This window comes from Chiloscyllium plagiosum, unplaced genomic scaffold, assembly GCF_037043375.1.
Source record: "Chiloscyllium plagiosum isolate Xiang-an unplaced genomic scaffold, Cpla_swu_hap1 HiC_scaffold_3, whole genome shotgun sequence".
Classification (NCBI taxonomy): domain Eukaryota; kingdom Metazoa; phylum Chordata; class Chondrichthyes; order Orectolobiformes; family Hemiscylliidae; genus Chiloscyllium; species Chiloscyllium plagiosum.
The window spans coordinates 152,194,186-152,212,522 of NW_028270141.1; the positions used below are offsets into that span (position 1 = coordinate 152,194,186).

General features: G+C 43.8%; 1 protein-coding gene across 1 annotated transcript in view; it reads left to right on the forward strand.

Moving 5' to 3' along the window:
• ptk7b (protein tyrosine kinase 7b) overlaps positions 1 to 18,337 on the forward strand; it is a 278,930-nt gene that overhangs the window by 189,806 nt on the left and 70,787 nt on the right. Inside the window, exons 9-10 of the mRNA XM_043687347.2 lie at positions 7,184 to 7,319; positions 13,205 to 13,324. Coding sequence (XP_043543282.2) covers positions 7,184 to 7,319; positions 13,205 to 13,324 — 256 coding nt within the window. The remainder of the gene's footprint in view (positions 1 to 7,183; positions 7,320 to 13,204; positions 13,325 to 18,337) is intronic.

An 18,337-nucleotide genomic window follows, 5' to 3' on the forward strand; every position in this document is an offset into this window, starting at 1 on the left:
CTGAGCTCAAAAACTGCATGTAAAACTCTGTTATCTCACTTTTAGATTAGAATCAATCTAAACATCATGGCATAGACAGGGAACACAGGGCTGAAAATGTGTTGCTGGAAAAGCACAGCAGGTCAGGCAGCATCCAAGGAGCAGGAGAATCGACGTTTCGGGCATGAGCCCTTCTTCAAGAATTCCTGAAAAAGGGCTCATGCCCGAAACATCGATTCTCCTGCTCCTTGGATGCTGCCTGACCTGCTGTGCTTTTCCAGCAACACATTTTCAGCTCTGATCTCCAGCATCTGCAGTCTTCACTTTCTCCTAGAGAGCACAGGGGGCCAACACCTTCAACATATTGAGTAGCTATCACCATTGTTAACAGCTAACCCGAGAATGCAACTTTAAAAAAAAGGTTTTGTGATTTACACATGAAAGAAGTGAAACTATCACTGTATTCTGACAGATGAAAGGCTTAACAGACAATCAATTTTGCAATGTATAATTTCAGTTACATAGAACATAGAAGAATACAGAGCAGTACAGGCCCTTCGGCCCTCGATGTTGCGCCGATCCAAGCCCACCTAACCTACACTAGCCCACTATCCTCCATATGCCTATCCAATGCCCGCTTAAATGCCCATAATGAGGGAGAGTCCACCACTGCTACTGGCAGGGCATTCCATGAACTCACGACTTGCTGAGTAAAGAACCTACCCCTAACATCTGTCCTATACCTACCCCCCCTTAATTTAAAGCTATGCCCCCTTGTAATAGCTGACTCCATACGTGGAAAAAGATTCTCACTGTCGACCCTATCTAAACCCCTAATCATCTTATACACCTCTATCAAGTCACCCCTAAACCTTCTTTTCTCCAATGAAAACAACCCCAAGTGCCTCAGCCTTTCCTCATACGATCTTTCTACCATACCAGGCAACATTCTGGTAAACCTCCTCTGCACCCGTTCCAGTGCCTCCACATCCTTCCTATAGTATGGCGACCAAAACTGCACACAATACTCCAGATGTGGCCGCACCAGAGTCTTATACAACTGCAACATGACCTTAGTACTCCGGAACTCAATTCCTCTACCAATAAAAGCCAGTACGCCATATGCCTTCTTCACCGCACTATTTACCTGGGTGGCAACTTTCAAAGATTTGTGTACATGGACACCAAGATCCCTCTGCTCATCCACACTACCAAGTATCTGACCGTTAGCCCAGTACCCCATCTTTTATTACTCTTACCAAAGTGAATCACCTCACACTTAGCTACATTGAACTCCATCACATTGTAAATTTTTGCTATAAATTCTGTGTTACGATCGAGCCCTCCACTATCACCTGATGAAGGAGCGTCGCTCCGAAAGCTAGTGTGCTTCCAATAAACCTGTTGGACTATAACCTGGTGTTGTGTGATTTTTAACTTTGAATACCCAATAACAGCTAAATTTCTAAATACACTGTTGTCTTTCTTACTGGTCCCACATAGCTGGAGCAATTTTCTCAAATATCAACCTGTTCACCATTCAAAGAATAAAAGCACTTTCAAAAGCACTGCAAATTAATATGAGAACTCACCCTTCATTTGTACGCACGTTGGCTTTGGTAATATTTGAACATCACCCACTACCTATAGCAAATCCAAAGCTTCCAGAAACAGTTCTCCCTATGGATCCTCCGCTCCACGCTTGCAGCTATGCGCCGCCACCCACTCTCCCTGCAGTCAGCCCTTCCCCAGCTCAGGGCCACACTCTCCCAGACTTGCAAAGGACCTCTGCTGTTCTTCATCCTGAGAAGAATCTTCACACTCAACAAATGTTTTTTCTCCAGCTTATCGGACATCAAGGAATGTAAGTACACCAAACTTTCACATACTTACCTCCAGTCTCTGGATTCCTTGATCATTCTAGAATCTTCTCCCAGCTTCCAGAACTGTCATTAGCCACAAAGGTGCTACACCCACCACCACCGCGACAAGCGATGCTGTCACCTCTGCCCTCACCATCCCACAGACCACAGCCACCGCTGACTACACCGCTCCCGTGATTGCTGCAAGAACAACTGCTGCTGAAACCGCTGTGAAGACTATCCATCACGTCATCCGTCCCCATCTTTGCTGCCGCCTCAACCACTTCTGCTCCTACTGATGTCACTCACTGGAACACCACTGAGAACCACGCAGCTGCAGCTGTACCACGAATGGTACAAGGGACGTCACTTCTGCACCCACCGATGCCACGGAATGTATACCACTTCCGCTCCCCTGACCCCTACAGTGTGTGTCACTTCCTTTGGTGATGTCACCCATGATACCATGACCACACCCACTCCAGATATAGTCTCCGCCAGCACCAAGCTCCCTGCCCTGATTTATTTTCCATCTCTCCCCAAACCTGCCCCTCACTGCGAATGAATGATAGTCTTCAGTAATGGTCTCACCTTCTTCGCAGTACCCTCCCAGGTGAATGAGTTCAACACCTGTCGTAACGTTGGATTTTTCTTCCTCCACCTTTGGCTTACTACTTCCATCAGGTTCCCATCCACACTCTGAGGACCACTTCACCCGCCTCCAACATATCCCTGCTGAAACCAGGTGCCAACTCATGGACACCTCCTCCTACTGTCCCTCGTCCACAACCTCACCTCCCATCACCAAGCTATCATCTCCCAGACCATCCACAGCCTAATTACCTCGGGGGGCCCACACCACCCAGTTCTATCTCTTATCCAAAATTCACAAACCTGACTGCCCAGGGCGACCCATTGTTTCAGCCTGCTCCTGTCCCACTGAATTTACCTCTGCATACCTTGACACCGTCCTGTCCTCCTTGGTCCAGGATCTCCCCACATACATTTGGGAAACCACCCATGCCCTCCGCCTTCTCCATGACCTTTGGCTCCCTGGCCCCCAATACCTCATCTTCACCATAGATGTTCAGTTCTTGTACACATCCAACTGCAATGATGAAGGCCTCCAAGCCCTCCATTTCTTCCTCTCATGCTGACCCAACCAGTCCCTTCCACTAACACACTCATTCGATTGACGGAACTGGTTTTCACCCTCAACAATTTCTCCTTCGAATCCTCCCATTTTCTTCCTACCAAAGGTGTAGTCATGGACACCCGCATGGGCCCCAGCTATGCCTGACCCGTCATCGAGTATGTGGAAACAGTCCATCTTCCAAAGTTACACTGGCAGCATTCCCTAATTTTCCTCCACTACATGGATGACTGAATGTATTGGCACCGCCTCGTGCCCCACAAGGAGGTTGAGCAGTTCATCAACTTCACAAACACCTTCCACCCTGACCTCAAGTTCAGCTGGACCATCTTAGACACCTCCCTTCCCTTCCTGTTCGCCCCCCCCCCAATCTCCATTTCCGACGGTGACTCAGCACGGACATTTACCTCAAATCTACTAACTCCCACAGCTACTTGGACTACATCTCCCACACCCCTTCTCCAAAAACGCTATTTCTTACTCCCAGTTCCTCCGCCGCATCTGTTCCCAGGTGGGGCAGTTCCACTCCAGTACATCCCAGATGGCCTCCTGCTTAAAGGACCACAATTTCCCCTCCCATGTGGTGAACAATGCTCTCCAGTGTATCTCCTCCACTTGCTGCACCTCTGCCCTTGAGCCCCACCCCTTCAACTGCAACAAGGATAGAACCACCAAGGTCCTCACCTTCCTCCCCACCAACCTCTGGATACAACGCATCATCCTCACCATTTCTGCCACCTACAGCCAGACCCCAGCACCAGAGATATATTTCCGTCCCCATTCCTTACAGCATTCTGCAGAGACAGTTCCCACTGCGACTCCCTTGTTAGGTCCATGCCCACCACCAACCAATCCTCCACTACCAGCACCTTGCCATGTCACCGCAGGAGATGTAAAACCTGTGCACCCACCCCCCAATCTCCATCCAAAGCCCCAAAGGATCCTTCCACATCCAGCAGAGATTTTTCTGCACGTCCAAACACCTCATCTACTGCGTCCGTTGCTCTCATTGTGGTCTCCTCTAGATTGGGGAGACAAGACGCCAACTTGCAGAATGTTTCAGAAAACATCTCCGGGACACACGTGCTAAACAACCCCACTCGCCCTCCCACTCCGCCAAGGGACACTCCAACCACACCGGATCAATGTGGATTTAACCAGCTTCCACATCTCCCCTCCTTCCACCTTATTCCAGATCCAACCCTCCAACTCAGCACGGCCCTCTTGAACTGAACTGCGTGTTCATCTTCCTTCCCACCTATCCGCTCCACCCTCGGCTCCCCATCTTCATCCACCTGTCGCATTCCAAGATACCTACCTCACAGCCCCACTCCCACCCTCCTATTTATCTCTCAGCACCTCCTCCACATCTCTCACTCACACACACACACGCATACACACTCTCTCTCACGCACATTTTCTCGCTCTCAAATGTGCCCTCTCTTTCTCTTGCTTGAGGTAAATGTCTCTTGCTCACCATCGTGTGCGCCCTCTCTATCTCACGTGCACTCTCTCACGTCTGTTCTCTCTTGCGCGCACCCACTCTCTTGTTCTTGCACCAGCTCGCTCTCGCGCCGGCTCTCTCTCGTGCCCTCTCTCTTGCACCCTCTCTCTCGCTCTCACGCCCCCTCTTGTGCCCCCTCTCGCGCCTGCTCTCTCTCACTCTTGCGCTCGCTCTCGCGCCTGCTCTTTCTTGCTCTTGTGCTCGCTCTCGCGCCTGCACTCTTGCTCTCGCGCTCCTTCTCTCTCGCACGCGCTCCCCCTTGATGAAGAGTTTATGCTTGACACATTAACTCTCCTGCTCCTTGGATGTTACCTGACCTGCTATGCTTTGTCAGCACCACACTTTTGATACTGCCAGTAAAACCAATTAACCCGAACCCACTTATAGATATGTAGAAAATTTAAACACCGATGATGTCTGTGCCAATTGAAAAATAATCATTTGATTTAACTTTACTTTCAACAGATTGTGTGAGCTGTATAACATTGATTTTAATTGATTTTAAAGTCCAGTCCAGAGATGTATGCTAATGGTTTAGGCAATGGGTTCAAATCCCATCACAATAGATGTTGATAATGATGCAATGGCTTGCATTTCTGGAGTATTGCATCATCTGATAAATTGTAACAATTATAATATTCATTTAATACACAAAAACACACAAGACAAACAAGTTAAAAATTGCAGCAGCTGAAGGGAAGTAGGCTATGAGATTGCAAGAAAATACTGTTAGCCTGAAGATAAAATCATAGGTCATCGGAACAGAAGTAGGCAATGCAGCTTGTCAAGTCGGGTCCCTTGTTCAGTCATACCATGTCTGATCTGATGATTCTCAACTCCATTTTTCCACCATATCTCCGTAATCCTTGATCCATTTACTGATTTAAAAATCCGACTTTCTCAGCATTCAATATACATTATGACCCAGCCTCAGCAGCCCTCTACAGTAAAGAATTCCGCAGATTCACAAACCTAAAACAAAGAACTGCACATGCTGAAGATCTGAAATGAAAACATAAATTACTGGAGAAACTCAACAGTTTTGGCAGCATCTGTGAAGAGAGAGTAGAGTTAATGTTTCAAGTCCAATAACCTTTCTTCAGACTCTTCACTATTTATATGGCAAGTCCATTTCAGTTTCTGGTCAATAGTAATACCTAGGATGTTGAAAGTTAGGGATTCAATGTTGGTAATACCATTGTATGTCATGGGGCAATGGTCAGACTGTCTTTTATTTAGAGATCGTCATTGCCTGGCATTTGTGTGGCATGACTGTTGCATGCTTCTTGTCAACACAAAGCTGGATATTGTCTTGCTGCATTTAGACATGAGCTGCTTCAGTATCTAAGGAGTCATGAATAGTGCTGTACATTGCGCAATCATCAGCAAGCATCCCCAATTCTGACTTTATGATGCGGATGGTTGTCATAGATTAATCATTTAAAAATGTTTGGGCGTAGGGCAAGACCGTCAGGAACTCCTGTAGTGGTGTCCTGGAGCTGAGATGACTGACTTCCAACAATCACAGCCAGCTTCCTACATGGAAGAGGCAGAGTATAAACTGTTCTTGAGCAGTCTGTACTTACAAAACCCAAAGCTAAAAGTCTTCTGATGGCTGTCCTCCATAACTGAGTAGAAATTGCTGAACAGTCCTGGAAATACTAATAGCTATACTAATGAAATATAAGATATTTGTCTACCTTGTAATGTTGTCTATTTATGCTTGATCAAAGCAATGTACAAAGATATCTAGGAACATTTGCAAGCCAAAGGAATATGTTCAAATTTTGTGCCATTTATAAATTACCTGCGAGTTTGGGGAATATGTTCTTTGTGGTAAAACTGGCAATCTTGGAACACCTACAGTGTGGCAACAGGCCCTTCGGCCCAACAAGTCCACACTGACCCTCTGAAGAGTAACCCTATCCGATATTTACCCCAGATCAATGCTCCTTACCTACACATCCCTGAACACTGTGGGCAATTCAGCATGGCCAATTCACCTAACCTGAACACCTTTGGATTGTGGGGGGAAACCGGAGCACCCAGAGGAAACCCACGCAGATATTGGGAGAATGTGCAAACTCCATACAGACAGTCGCCCAAGGCTGGAATCGAACCCGGGTCCCAGTGAGACAGCAGTGCTAACCACTGAGTCACCGTGCTGCCCCAATTGGTCAATTTGCCAACCACTCAGCACTCTTTTCTCCTATACGATGAACTGTTGTGATATTTGAAAATTGACATTTTATATTAGTTCTGATGAGTACAAGATGAAGAGCTTCACCAAAATGTCTGTCTTTTGAATAATAAAACAGTTGCAGCTATAACATTGTTTTGTATGCAAACAAATTGCTTCCATATCACGTGTTAATGTGCAAGCAGTAACTATTTTTTACCCAAGCTACCAAAACCCATTTCTTAAATTATAATTCTTGTCTGAAGTTACTTGAGGGGAAGAAATGTTCTTTATTTGACCAATTTGCAAACTCTTTTTGTCTCTTACTGTGTCTCTGCAGTAGAAAATACCTGCTTCCTGAAGGAAGCTGTTATGTTCGTCCATCAGTTGAGCTAAGCTGTTGTTTTTAACCAGTATGTCAGAAGCTATATTTGTGAACCAGTTGTTCTGTGTTAGCAGACTTGCATAAATTTCTGTATCTTTTCATTGTCTTGGTTAATTTACAGGACAGTCGATTTGAGGAGTTTGACAATGGAACTCTGCGTATTAATAATGTGGAGGTGTATGATGGAACTGTATACAAATGTCAGAGCAGGACCTCAGCAGGATACATTGAAGAGGGTGCACGTGTCCAAGTCTTAGGTTAGTGCAAGTGTCCATTCTAACTTGATTTATGTTTGACCATTTCATTTGAAACATGAATTGAGTAATACAAGCTGTGCTATACAATCCCCAGTATCACCTAGCCCACACAGAGCTGGTTGCCCAATTTTCTTTGCTCATATTTTGCAAAGATGTATTTTCTCTGTCCCAAACACTCCAAAATTGTTATCAGTTGAGTATTTATAATGAACCAGGAGCAGGCAGGTGGGACTAGTTTAGTTTGGGATTATGTTGAGCTTGCACTGGTTGAACTGCAGGGTTTCCATGCGATATGACTGTGACTCTGAATGGTGCTAGCTAACTTTTCAAGCTTTTGAAGTCTTCAGAAATATGTCTGATACTTTACTGAGACTTTTGATGCATACTTTGCTGCCAGTGCTTCTTGGAGCAAACTTGAGGAAGACTGGACGCCTTGCTTGACTCTCTCATTACATGAAGATAGACATGATTTCCAACCATCAGAAGAAAACATACTGAAATTCTGTGAAATCTTTTCAGTACCAAAGTAGCACTTGGGTTTTTTTGCCATTTTCAGATCTCAAAGCAATGCATGAGTGCATGGCATCCCAGTTTGGTCCATTCCATGTGAGGAACTGGTGACTACTCCTGGGGTCCTGGCTTGTATTTATCCTGCAGCAACGTCACCAAAAAGATTAACTGTTTTAAAGACTATATTTTTTTCTGTAGTTTTATTTGCTGACTGTAATAGGAAAAGGACTGTTTTAATATCAATAATTGTGGAAGGTATTGCTGCATTTCTTAAAGGCAAGGTACTGAAGCTCATAAGTGGTGTTTACACTGCTGCTTTGTTCAAGAATTGTGGGGGAGGTTGGTTGCAGCTGGGCTGGCCCTGAGATGTATATAAAGTGAGATTTGTTTGGTAGCATTTGGCTGATTTGGTTTGTGGAATTCTAACATTGAGTGACAGGCCATCTGTGTGCTATCAACAGTGTGACTGCCTTTTAAGTTGCTGAACAGTTTGTGGGTGTGAATAATATCGCCAGAAGCTTTGGACCTCTGGAAGGTGAGGTGTTGTGTCTCTGCAGTAGAAAATACCTGCTTCCTGAAGGAAGCTATTATGTTCGTCCACCAGTTGAGCTAAGCTGTTGTTTTTAACTAATATGTCAGAGACTATATTTGTGGATCAGTTGCTCTGTGCCTCCTACAAGGAAATTAAAAAATACCTGGAGAAGACAGATTAAAGAATTGGGGAATCCTGTGGACAGAGGCCATTGAACTGCCTGCCCAGTTGTTTTATATTCACTCATAACAGCGGTGTGTTTTTGTCAGTGTGATTTGCACAAGTTGAATAAGTGGGCAGATACATGGCAGTGAATAAGTGTGAGGTTATCCACTTTGGTTGCAACAACATGAGCGAAGATTATTGGAAAAAGTGCAAGTACAACAAGGCCAGAGCATTTTGTACACCAGTTACTGTAGGCATGCAATGAAGAAAGCAGACAGTGAAGAAAGCAACTTTCACAATGAGAGGATTTGAGTTAAGGAGCAGGGATATTTTATTGCAATTGTATAGCATCTTGGAGAGACCATACCTGGAGTATTGTGTGCAGATCCTGCAAGCTGACTTTGAGGAGTTAAGTAGGAAATTGAAAAGCAGGACTTCAAAGATATTTTTTCAGATTGTTCCCTGTGCCATATGCCATTTTGGCCTCCTTCTGACAGATGTTGGTCTGAGGAGAGCCAGGAGGGGGCACGAGAAAGGCTTGGCAGAACGGATTAGGGAGAACACAAAGGCATTTTACATTTACACTTATGTGAGGAATAAGAGAATGGTCAAAGAAAGAGTAGATCCGATCAGGGATAGCATAGGGAAAAACTAACATGAGGGGTCATAGTTTTAAGCTGGTTGGAGGAAAGTATAGAGGGGATGTCAGAGGCGGGTTCTTTACACAGAGCTGTGAGAGCATGGAATGCATTGCCAGCAGTTGTGGAAGCAAGGTCATTGGGGACATTTAAGAGACTACTGGACATGCATATGGTCACAGAAATTTGAGGGTGCATACATGAGGATCAGTGGTCGGCACAACATCGTGGGCTGAAGGGCCTGTTCTGTGCTTAACTGTTCTATGTTCTATGTTCTGGCTGTGGAAGGATTGCCAACGAATGTGGACCAGACTGATTCTTGAGATGGCAGGACTGATGTATGAAGAGTGATCAGTTAGGACTATATTTACTGGACTTTAGAGTAATTGGGGGTTGGGGGATTTGTCACAGAAACCTATAAAATTCTAACGAGGCTGAATAGGGTAAATGGAGCAATGGTGTTCTAGATTTGTGTGTTGGGGGTAGGGGGGAAGGAGGACGGATGGGGGTGGTGTCCTGAGTTGGGGATCACAGTCTCAGGGTATGGGGTAAACCATGTAACACTTATAAGGAGAAATTTCTTCATTCAAAGAGTGGTGAACCTGTGGAATTCACTACCATAGAAAGCAGTTGAAGCAAAAACATTGTATGATTTCAAGGAGTTGGGCAGAGTACTTGGCTAAAGATCAGAAGATATGTGGAAAGGTGGGAACAGGCTTTTGAGTTGGATGATCAGCCGAGGAATGGCAGAGCAGGCTTAAAGAGTCAAATGTTGAAACTTTATTGCTGGAACAGCACAGCAGGTCAGGCAGCATCCAGGGAACAGGAGATTCGACGTTTCGGGCACAGGCCCTTCCTGAAGAAGGGCCTGTGCCCGAAACGTCGAATCTCCTGTTCCCTGGATGCTGCCTGACCTGCTGTGCTGTTCCAGCAATAAAGTTTCAACTTTGATCTCCAGCATCTGCAGACCTCACTTTCTCCTTAAAGAGTCAAATGGCCTACTTCAGTTTCTGTTTTCTGTTCCCGTCTTTATATAGCTTTAAGTTCTAACTATTAATTATATTTATCAGTTCTTAGAATGTATTCATTTGTAATATGTAGCAATTCTTGTTAATTACAGAAACCTGGTTTTTGTTTTCTGTTCACCCGGGTCCAAACAGACAAGAAAATTGAGAAACTTTGGGTATTTCGATTAAAATTTTGATTTCTTGTCATGGCTCCAGGAATAGCAGGGCTTGATTTCCAGGTGCTACCCCAGTGAGGTGTTTTCTCTTTTATCTAGGTTTCTCAAGGTATGACATTGATAATTTCAGTCAAAAGAATCTGTGAATGGCTGTTCATGATAGTCCCCCTTCCAATTTCCTTGAGGGTCATAATCTTGCAAATCATTGAATGATGAAGAAAGAACAGAATGCTTTAGCGAAATATGTCTGTGCAATTAAAAACAAAACGCTTGAGAGACTTGGTGGATATGGCAGCGTCTGTGGAGCAAGAAAGAGTCCGTGCCCGCGTTCCCCTCCCACAACTCTAGCTTCTGCAAGTTTATGTTCCTCTACTGTCCCAAGAATTTCACTTTGAAATTGTTAATTATCTTTATTTTTAAGTTCAAAGTCTTATCACTTGAATTTTAAAAGGATTCTTGTTCACATTCTCTCTGCATCCCTTACCCAGAACCTTCAGTCTGTGTCCACTGATTTTTATAACATTTCTATGACTCTATAATTAATTGGAAGAGTGGAACTGTCAGGCCAATGATTTACACATCCTGCACTATGTGGGGAAAATCTCCAGACTCCTGACAGTCTGGATGACTGAGTGGGCAGGAGGAGCCTCTGACTGTGTTATCGTGAGTGGCAACTGGAGTCATGATGGGGCATTCATGAGGCTTGTGGTTAATAAGTTTCAGGATGTGGTCATCCCACAGCTTGTGGAAGTGCAGGTAGAGAGGGAATAGTTGATTATTAGATTAAAAAAAGGACTAGGCAGCTAGTGAGGGAATCCTCCAAATTCATCTTGCTTGCCAATTTTTTATTGACTTTTGAAAATATTGAGCTTGACAGCTTCTCTGTGGAGGCCAGTGTGGGACCAATCTTGGTAATCCAACTGCTCTGAGGTGGGGACACCTTGAGGACGAAGTGTTGACCCATAGTACTGGAATCCATTTGAGAATGGAGCAGACACTCCCCGGTGGCAGAGTCAATGAATGGCTGCAGGGCATTCTGAAGAGGGAGGGTGAGTGATCAGTTTGTGGTCCATATTCTGATTAATAACATGAAAAACACACTCACTGGATCCTGCAAGGTGATTTTAGGGAGTCATGCAGGAAATCAAAAGGCAAGGCTTCAACAGTTTTTCTCCAGATTATTCCTGGTGCCATGCAACAGTAAGCATAGGAATAAAAAGAGAGAGAGCTGATGAACATGTGACGAGAGAGATGATGCACAAAGGGGAGCTTTAGTTTCCTGAGGCATTGGGCTGTTTCTGGGAATGGGAACTGAACATGTTGGACTGTTACATCTGAAGTGTAACTAGACCAAAATCCTCATGGAGAGGTTTGGTTAGATTTAGAAACTTGGAGAAAAGGAATAGAAGTAGGCTGTTCATTAAGATCATGGCTGATCATCCAACTGAATAGCCTGCTCTCATTTTCTTTTATCCCTTTAGCCCCAAGTGCCATATCCAAGTCCTTCTTAAAATTATGCTATATTTTGGCTTTGATCCCTTTCTGTGGTATTGAATTCCATAGGCTCACCAATTTTTGGGTGAAGATTCATCTCAGTCCTCAATGGTTTACTTTGTATCCTCAGACTGTCCCTTTGGTACTGGGCTCCCTTGCCACAGGGAGCATCCTTCCTGCAACTACCCTGTCTAGTCCTGTTGGAATTTTATGGGTTTCTTGAGAACGACCACCATTCTTCTGAACTCCAGCGAATATAACCCTCACTGATTCAACCGCTCCTCATGTCAGTCCTGCCACTCCCAGGAATTAAGCTGATAAATCTTCAATGAACTATAGCCATATTATAGGAAGAAGATGATTGCATTTAAAGGGTTGTGGAGGAGATTTACCACGATGCTGCCTGGGATGGAAGGTTCGGACTATGTGGAAAGAAGGCACTTTTTCCATGAGTCGAACGATCAATAATCAGGGCAGATAGATTTAAGATAAGAGATAGAAGATTAAGAGTAGAGTTGAGAAATCTTTTACATTCAGAGGGTGGTGAGAGTCTGGAACTCAATGTCTAAAAATATTGTTTGAGTCACAAACTCTTGTAATATTTAAGCAGTATTTAGATATTCACACGCATTGCAAAAAAGAGGAAAATGGTCTTGTGGAGCCAGATCTTGATTCATCAGCACAAGCATGATGGGACAGATGATTACTTCTGTGATGTAAATGTTTGTGTCTAATTGCATCTTCAAGAGGGCCCCCTCATTTTTTCTATAGTGTGAAATGGCAGATCTGGATGCAGTATTCTAGCTGTGGCCATGCCATTGTTTCATGAAGGTATTTGCATAACTTCCCCTGCTTTTGTACTCCACACTTCTGTTTATGAAATCCATCTTTTGATTTATCTACATGGACCCCAATGTCGTACTGGCCTACTTATAGAACTGCTCATTAAGTGTGCCTCTGCCTCTCTTTTGCCAAAAAGCTTGTTGCCTCCAACATCTTTGACTGTAACATTCAAATCTTTACCACAGTTCATATGTTCTTTCTGACCCATAGTAACCCTCGAGGACTCTGAAGTCTGTTCCAGAATCTGAAATCTTACATGCCTGGAAACAGTTGGTAGAGATTTCAAATCGAGTCCAATTGATTTAATTCTGCATAATATAGACTTGCCCCACCAAGTTGCTGAATGAGTGTGTGATACTAACTTATGCGAGTTAATTTCAGTGCCGTCTTTACTTTTCTCATTCCATCTTGGAGCAATATAATCTAGTGTCTAATCCTAAACTATTTCTGTCTCATGTCGTCATCTGAAATGTTATACATTGAACCACCCAAAACTTGTAACTCCTGTTACATTTTATAGAGAAGCTCAAGTTCACACCACCTCCACAGTCACAGCAGTGTATGGAATTGAATAAGGATATGACGATCCAGTGCTCTGCCACTGGCCGTGAGAAACCAGTCATCAAATGGAGCAAAGGCGGTGAGAATTTTTATTACTTCAAATCTGATCTCTTTATTAGTGCTCCAAAATGCATATCAAATGAATTCCAGTAAAATCTTCATATTTCTGGTCTTTTCAATACTTTATTAAATAGTGTGGCAAGGACATAGAGTGGCAATAAAAGATCATTATCCTCTATTATAAGAAATTGGAACAAGAGTAAGCCAATCTATATGAATGACTTGGATGAAGGTACCTAGTATATCACAGCCAAGTTTGTGAACAATACAATCAATGACCCTTCTTCAGAGCTATTTAGTCTAATGATGACCAAGTGATTAATATAGAAACTTATCTGATTCACGAATGTCCTTTAGGGAGCGAAAGCTGGCATCCTTAGCTGAACAGGTCTGTGACTCCAGACCCACAAAAGTGTGGCTGACTCTTAACTGCTTCTGAAGTATCCTAGCCAACCATTCAGTTGTATCAAGTTGCTAAAAGGTCACCAGAAAAATGAAACCAGACAGACTGGCTGGCATTGTCCAAAAATGCCAACAACTCGGTCAACCCTGTCCATCCTGCCAAGTCCTCCTTGCTAATATCTGGGAGCTAGTGCCAAAATTAGGAAAGCTGCTTCATGACTAGCCTCACCATGTTGACACTTCATTTTTGGTTGTGCTTGGTATTGCTACTGATCATGCTTTCCTGCATTATTCATTAAACCAGAGTTGATCTATGGTTTGATGGCAATGTTAGAGTGGGGAAACTGCCAGGTTTTGAAGTTACAGATTGTGTTTGAGCACATTTCTGCTGCTGATGGTCTACAGCACCTCAGGGTTTCTGAACTGTAAGCTACATCTGGTTAAAATCTGTCCCATTTAGCATATTGGAAATATTACTCATGATGGAGGGTATCCTCTTTGTGAATGTGTTACTTCATCTCCACAAGCATTATGTAGTGCTCACTTATACCAATACTGTCATGAACAGATGCATTTGCAACAGGTTGATTGGTTAGGTTGAGGTCAAGTTTATTTTTCCTTCTTGATTGTTTCCTTGCCACCTGTTGCAGAACTATTCTTCAAACTACTTCCTCTAAGACTTGACTAGCTCAATCAGTAGTGATGCTGCTGAGCTATCTTGAGTGATAGACATTAAAATTGCCATTCAGAGTATATTCTGTGCCCTTGCTACCCCTGGTGTTTCCTCCGAGATATTCAACTTGCACGAGTACTGATTCATCAACGTTGGGCAAAGGGAAGATGTATTTATGGTAATGAATAGGTTCCTTTGTCCCGTGACCCTCACTGTATATGACTGTGTCACCACATCTGCTGGGTATCTCCTGCTAGAAAGACAGGACATAACCATGATGGTGATGGCTTTGAATGGGTGTTGGTCTGTAAATTTTGATTCTGTGATTATGACTGTCAGGTTTTGCTTCATCTCTGCTTCAGTTGGAGTCACTGAATGCTGCAAAAGCATTGGTCCTGATGATATTCTGGCAATAGTACTGGAGGCCTGTGCCCCAAAACTTGCCATGCTGTTAGCCAAGCTGTTCCAATCCAGCTACAACAATGGCATCTATCCAGTAATATGGAAGATTGTCGGATAAGTCCTGTACACACACAAATATGGAAATCCAACCTAGCCAATTGTCATCTTTTAACCCTAAAGTGTTGAAAGAGATCATCAACAGTGCTATCTGACAGCACTTGAATAGTAATAATCCACTCAGTGATGCTGAATTTGTGTTTTACTGGAGTCACAAGCCCCTGACCTCATTGCAGCATTGATTCAAACATTGATCAAAAGAGTTGACCTCCAGAGGTCTCCAAACTATCACCTTCACCCCCACCTTCACCGACCTATCACACTCTCAGCTAACTTCCCCCTGCCCCACTCCCCTCCAATTTATCTCTCAGCCTCCACGGCCAACAAGCCTCATTCCTGATGAAGGGCTCATGCCTGAAACGTCGATTCTCCTGCTCCTCGTATGCTGCCTGACCGGCTGTGCTTTTCCAGCACCACACTCTTCAACTCCAGAAGTGATCTTAGAATTACTGCCCTTGATACCATGGCATCGAGGAATTTGGGGAAATCTTCCTGCCGGTTGGAGTTATACCTCGGACAGAGGGAGACGGCTGTGATTGTTGGAGGTCAGTCATCTCGGCTCCAGGATATACCTGCAGATGTTTGTGGAGATATGTGTTTTCTTCTAATCAGCATGTTCAGCGATGTTACGGCATACCTCTGAATAGATAGGACTTGGACTTGGGCCAACACTACCACTGTTCCACAAGAGTCTCCTTGGGTTCCTCAGGGTCATGTTCCAGGACAAGGAAATCATGTTAGACAAATTTATTAGTTCTTTTGAGGAGGTAGCAAGTAGGATAGATCAAAGGGAAGCAGTGCATGTAATACAATTTGGCTTTCTAAAATAATTTGTTAGGGTAATATGGCTACTTAAGAATCAATGGTATTAAAGAGAGCCAATTGTCTATCCATGCTAATATACTAACTAATATAAGATGACAGAGTTGGGATAGATTCAATAGTAGCCCAGTTGAAAACTCAAGGTCCTTAGAGAACTTGGCAGGTTGTTTACCCCTGTGGGAGAGTCTACGACCAGAAGACATAATTGCAGGATAAAGGGTCATTCGTTTAGGACAGATGAGAATTTCTTCTCAGATGGCAGTTAACCTGTCGAATTCTTTACCACAAAGGGCTGTTGAGGCTGGGCTACAAAGTACGTTCAAGACTGAGACAGGTATTTAATCAGCGAGGGAATGGAGGGTTATGGGGACAAGGAATTGAAAGCTAAATCCGATCAGCCGTGATCTCATTTCCTGTCAGAGCAGTCTTGATGGTCTGAATGGCTTCTGTTCCTACAGCTTATGGGGTCTTGTGGAAAGAGACGAGACCAGTCACAAGTATTATGGGTGTGGGAGGTGATTTAAAAGTCAATGAAGCATGGTCTGGCACCAATCCACATCACAGATTAGTTGTTTTCTTTCGATTTCTTCACATTCTTTGCTGATAGTATAAAGTTGTGGATACACTGACCCTGTCTTTCATTGTTTGAGAATTTATCTTTTTAGTCCCTCAAAGTGTTTTTCCTTTTTTCTTTTCAATTGGGAATTTGCAGAGAGAACAATGTTCATTAGAAGAATGAGGGAGAATAGATCATAAGACGTAAGAGCAGGAGTAGGCCATTTGATACATTGGGCATGCTCTGTCATTCAATGAGCTGACTTGATAGTTGTCAACTTTACTGCCATATCCCCAAAACCCATGATTCCCTTACTGTTTAAAAATCATATACTTAACCCAACCACAACAGACAAAAAAGTCCACAGATTGCCAACCCTTTTTGGGAAGAAATTTCTCCTCATTATACCCGCTGGATTTAGACTATTCGAGGAGGGGAACCAACCTCGCCACATGTACCTGTAAATCACCCCGTCAAGAATCTTGTTTCAATAAGTTCTCCCCTTATTCATCTAAACTCCAGTGAGTACAAGCCCATCTATGCAACCTCTCCACATATGTAAATCCATCCACACACACAACTAAACCAGTGGTCCTTCTCACGACTACCTCCAATGCTAAGATACCTTTCAATAGATAAGGAGATATTCCAGCGGTGGTTAGACTGGTGTCTTGTATCATTATGGCAAGACCTTCTTATTTTAGTAATCCATTCCCTTTGGAATAAAGGCAGCCAGTTCATTTGCCTTCTGTATTACCTGTTGAACTTGGATGCCAGTGTTTCCTGAGGATTCCCAAATCCCTCCGTTGTAGCTCTCTGCAGTCTTTACCAATTTAAGTAACGTTCAGGTCTTGTATTCTTTCTGCCAAAGTGCAAAGTAAGTAGCTACTAGGAATTCTTTTTACTTCCCCACACAGAAGGCAGAAAAAGAGAAATCAATGCTCTCTCTTCACAAGCTGGCTGTTTCTGCTACATTGTCCACTCCCAAGGCTGTAGCCACCTGCCCGGGAACCAGTCAGGTTGTTGTTACAATGCTGAGCCCTCCCGGGTCCCAGTTGAGAACCCAGTTTGAATATTATGTCTGGATGAAATTGCCCTGGACTCATAGGTCATAGAATCATACAGTACAGAAGAGGTCCTTCGGCACACCTACACTACACTACCTACACTAGCTCCACTTTCCCACACTAGATCCATGGCCTTGCATGTTGTAACACTTCAAGTGCTCATCGAAGTACTTTTTAAAGGCTGTGATGTTTCCTGCCTCAACAATCTTCCCAGGCAGTGCGTTCTAGGTCCTCACCATCCTCTGGGTGAAAAGAGTTTTCAAATGCCTTCTAAACTTCCTACCTTTCACTTTAAAATGATTCTGCCTTGTTATCAACCTTTTGACTAGGGTTAACAGCTGTATTGTATTTACCATCCAAGGCCCTCCTAATCTTATAAACCTCCATCAGGTCCTCTCTCTACCTTCTCTGCTCCAAAGGAAGCAACCCAGGCTTATGCAGTCTCTCTCCGTAGCTGAAAAAGCTCCATCGCAGGCAACAATGTGGTGAATCTTCTCTTCACTGCTACCCGCACCCCCAACAACTCTCGGCTTTTATAATCTATGCCTCAACTGACAAAGCTAAGTCTAAATTAGATTGGTGCTGGAAAAGCACAGCAGGTCAGGCAGCATCCGAGGAGCAGGAAAATCGACGTTTTGGGCAAAAGCCCTTCATCAGATTTCCAGCATCTGCAGTCCTCACTTTTGCCTAGTTGACAAAGCTAAGTGCCTTGTATGCCACCTTAAGTATGCTGTTAACTTGTCTTGCCACCTTCAACAGGTCAACACCCCAAGATCTCTTTGTTCCTCTGAGCTTCCTTTGCCATTCATTGAGTATTTCCTTGTCTTGTTCCTTCTTCCAAAATGCACCATGACTCACTTATCAGTTAAATTCCATCTGTCATTGATCTGCCCATCTAACCAATCTGTTTATATCGTGCTGGAACTTAACATATTCCTCCTCACTGTCAACCATGCAGCCAATCTTCATGTTATCACTTATTATGCTTCCCAC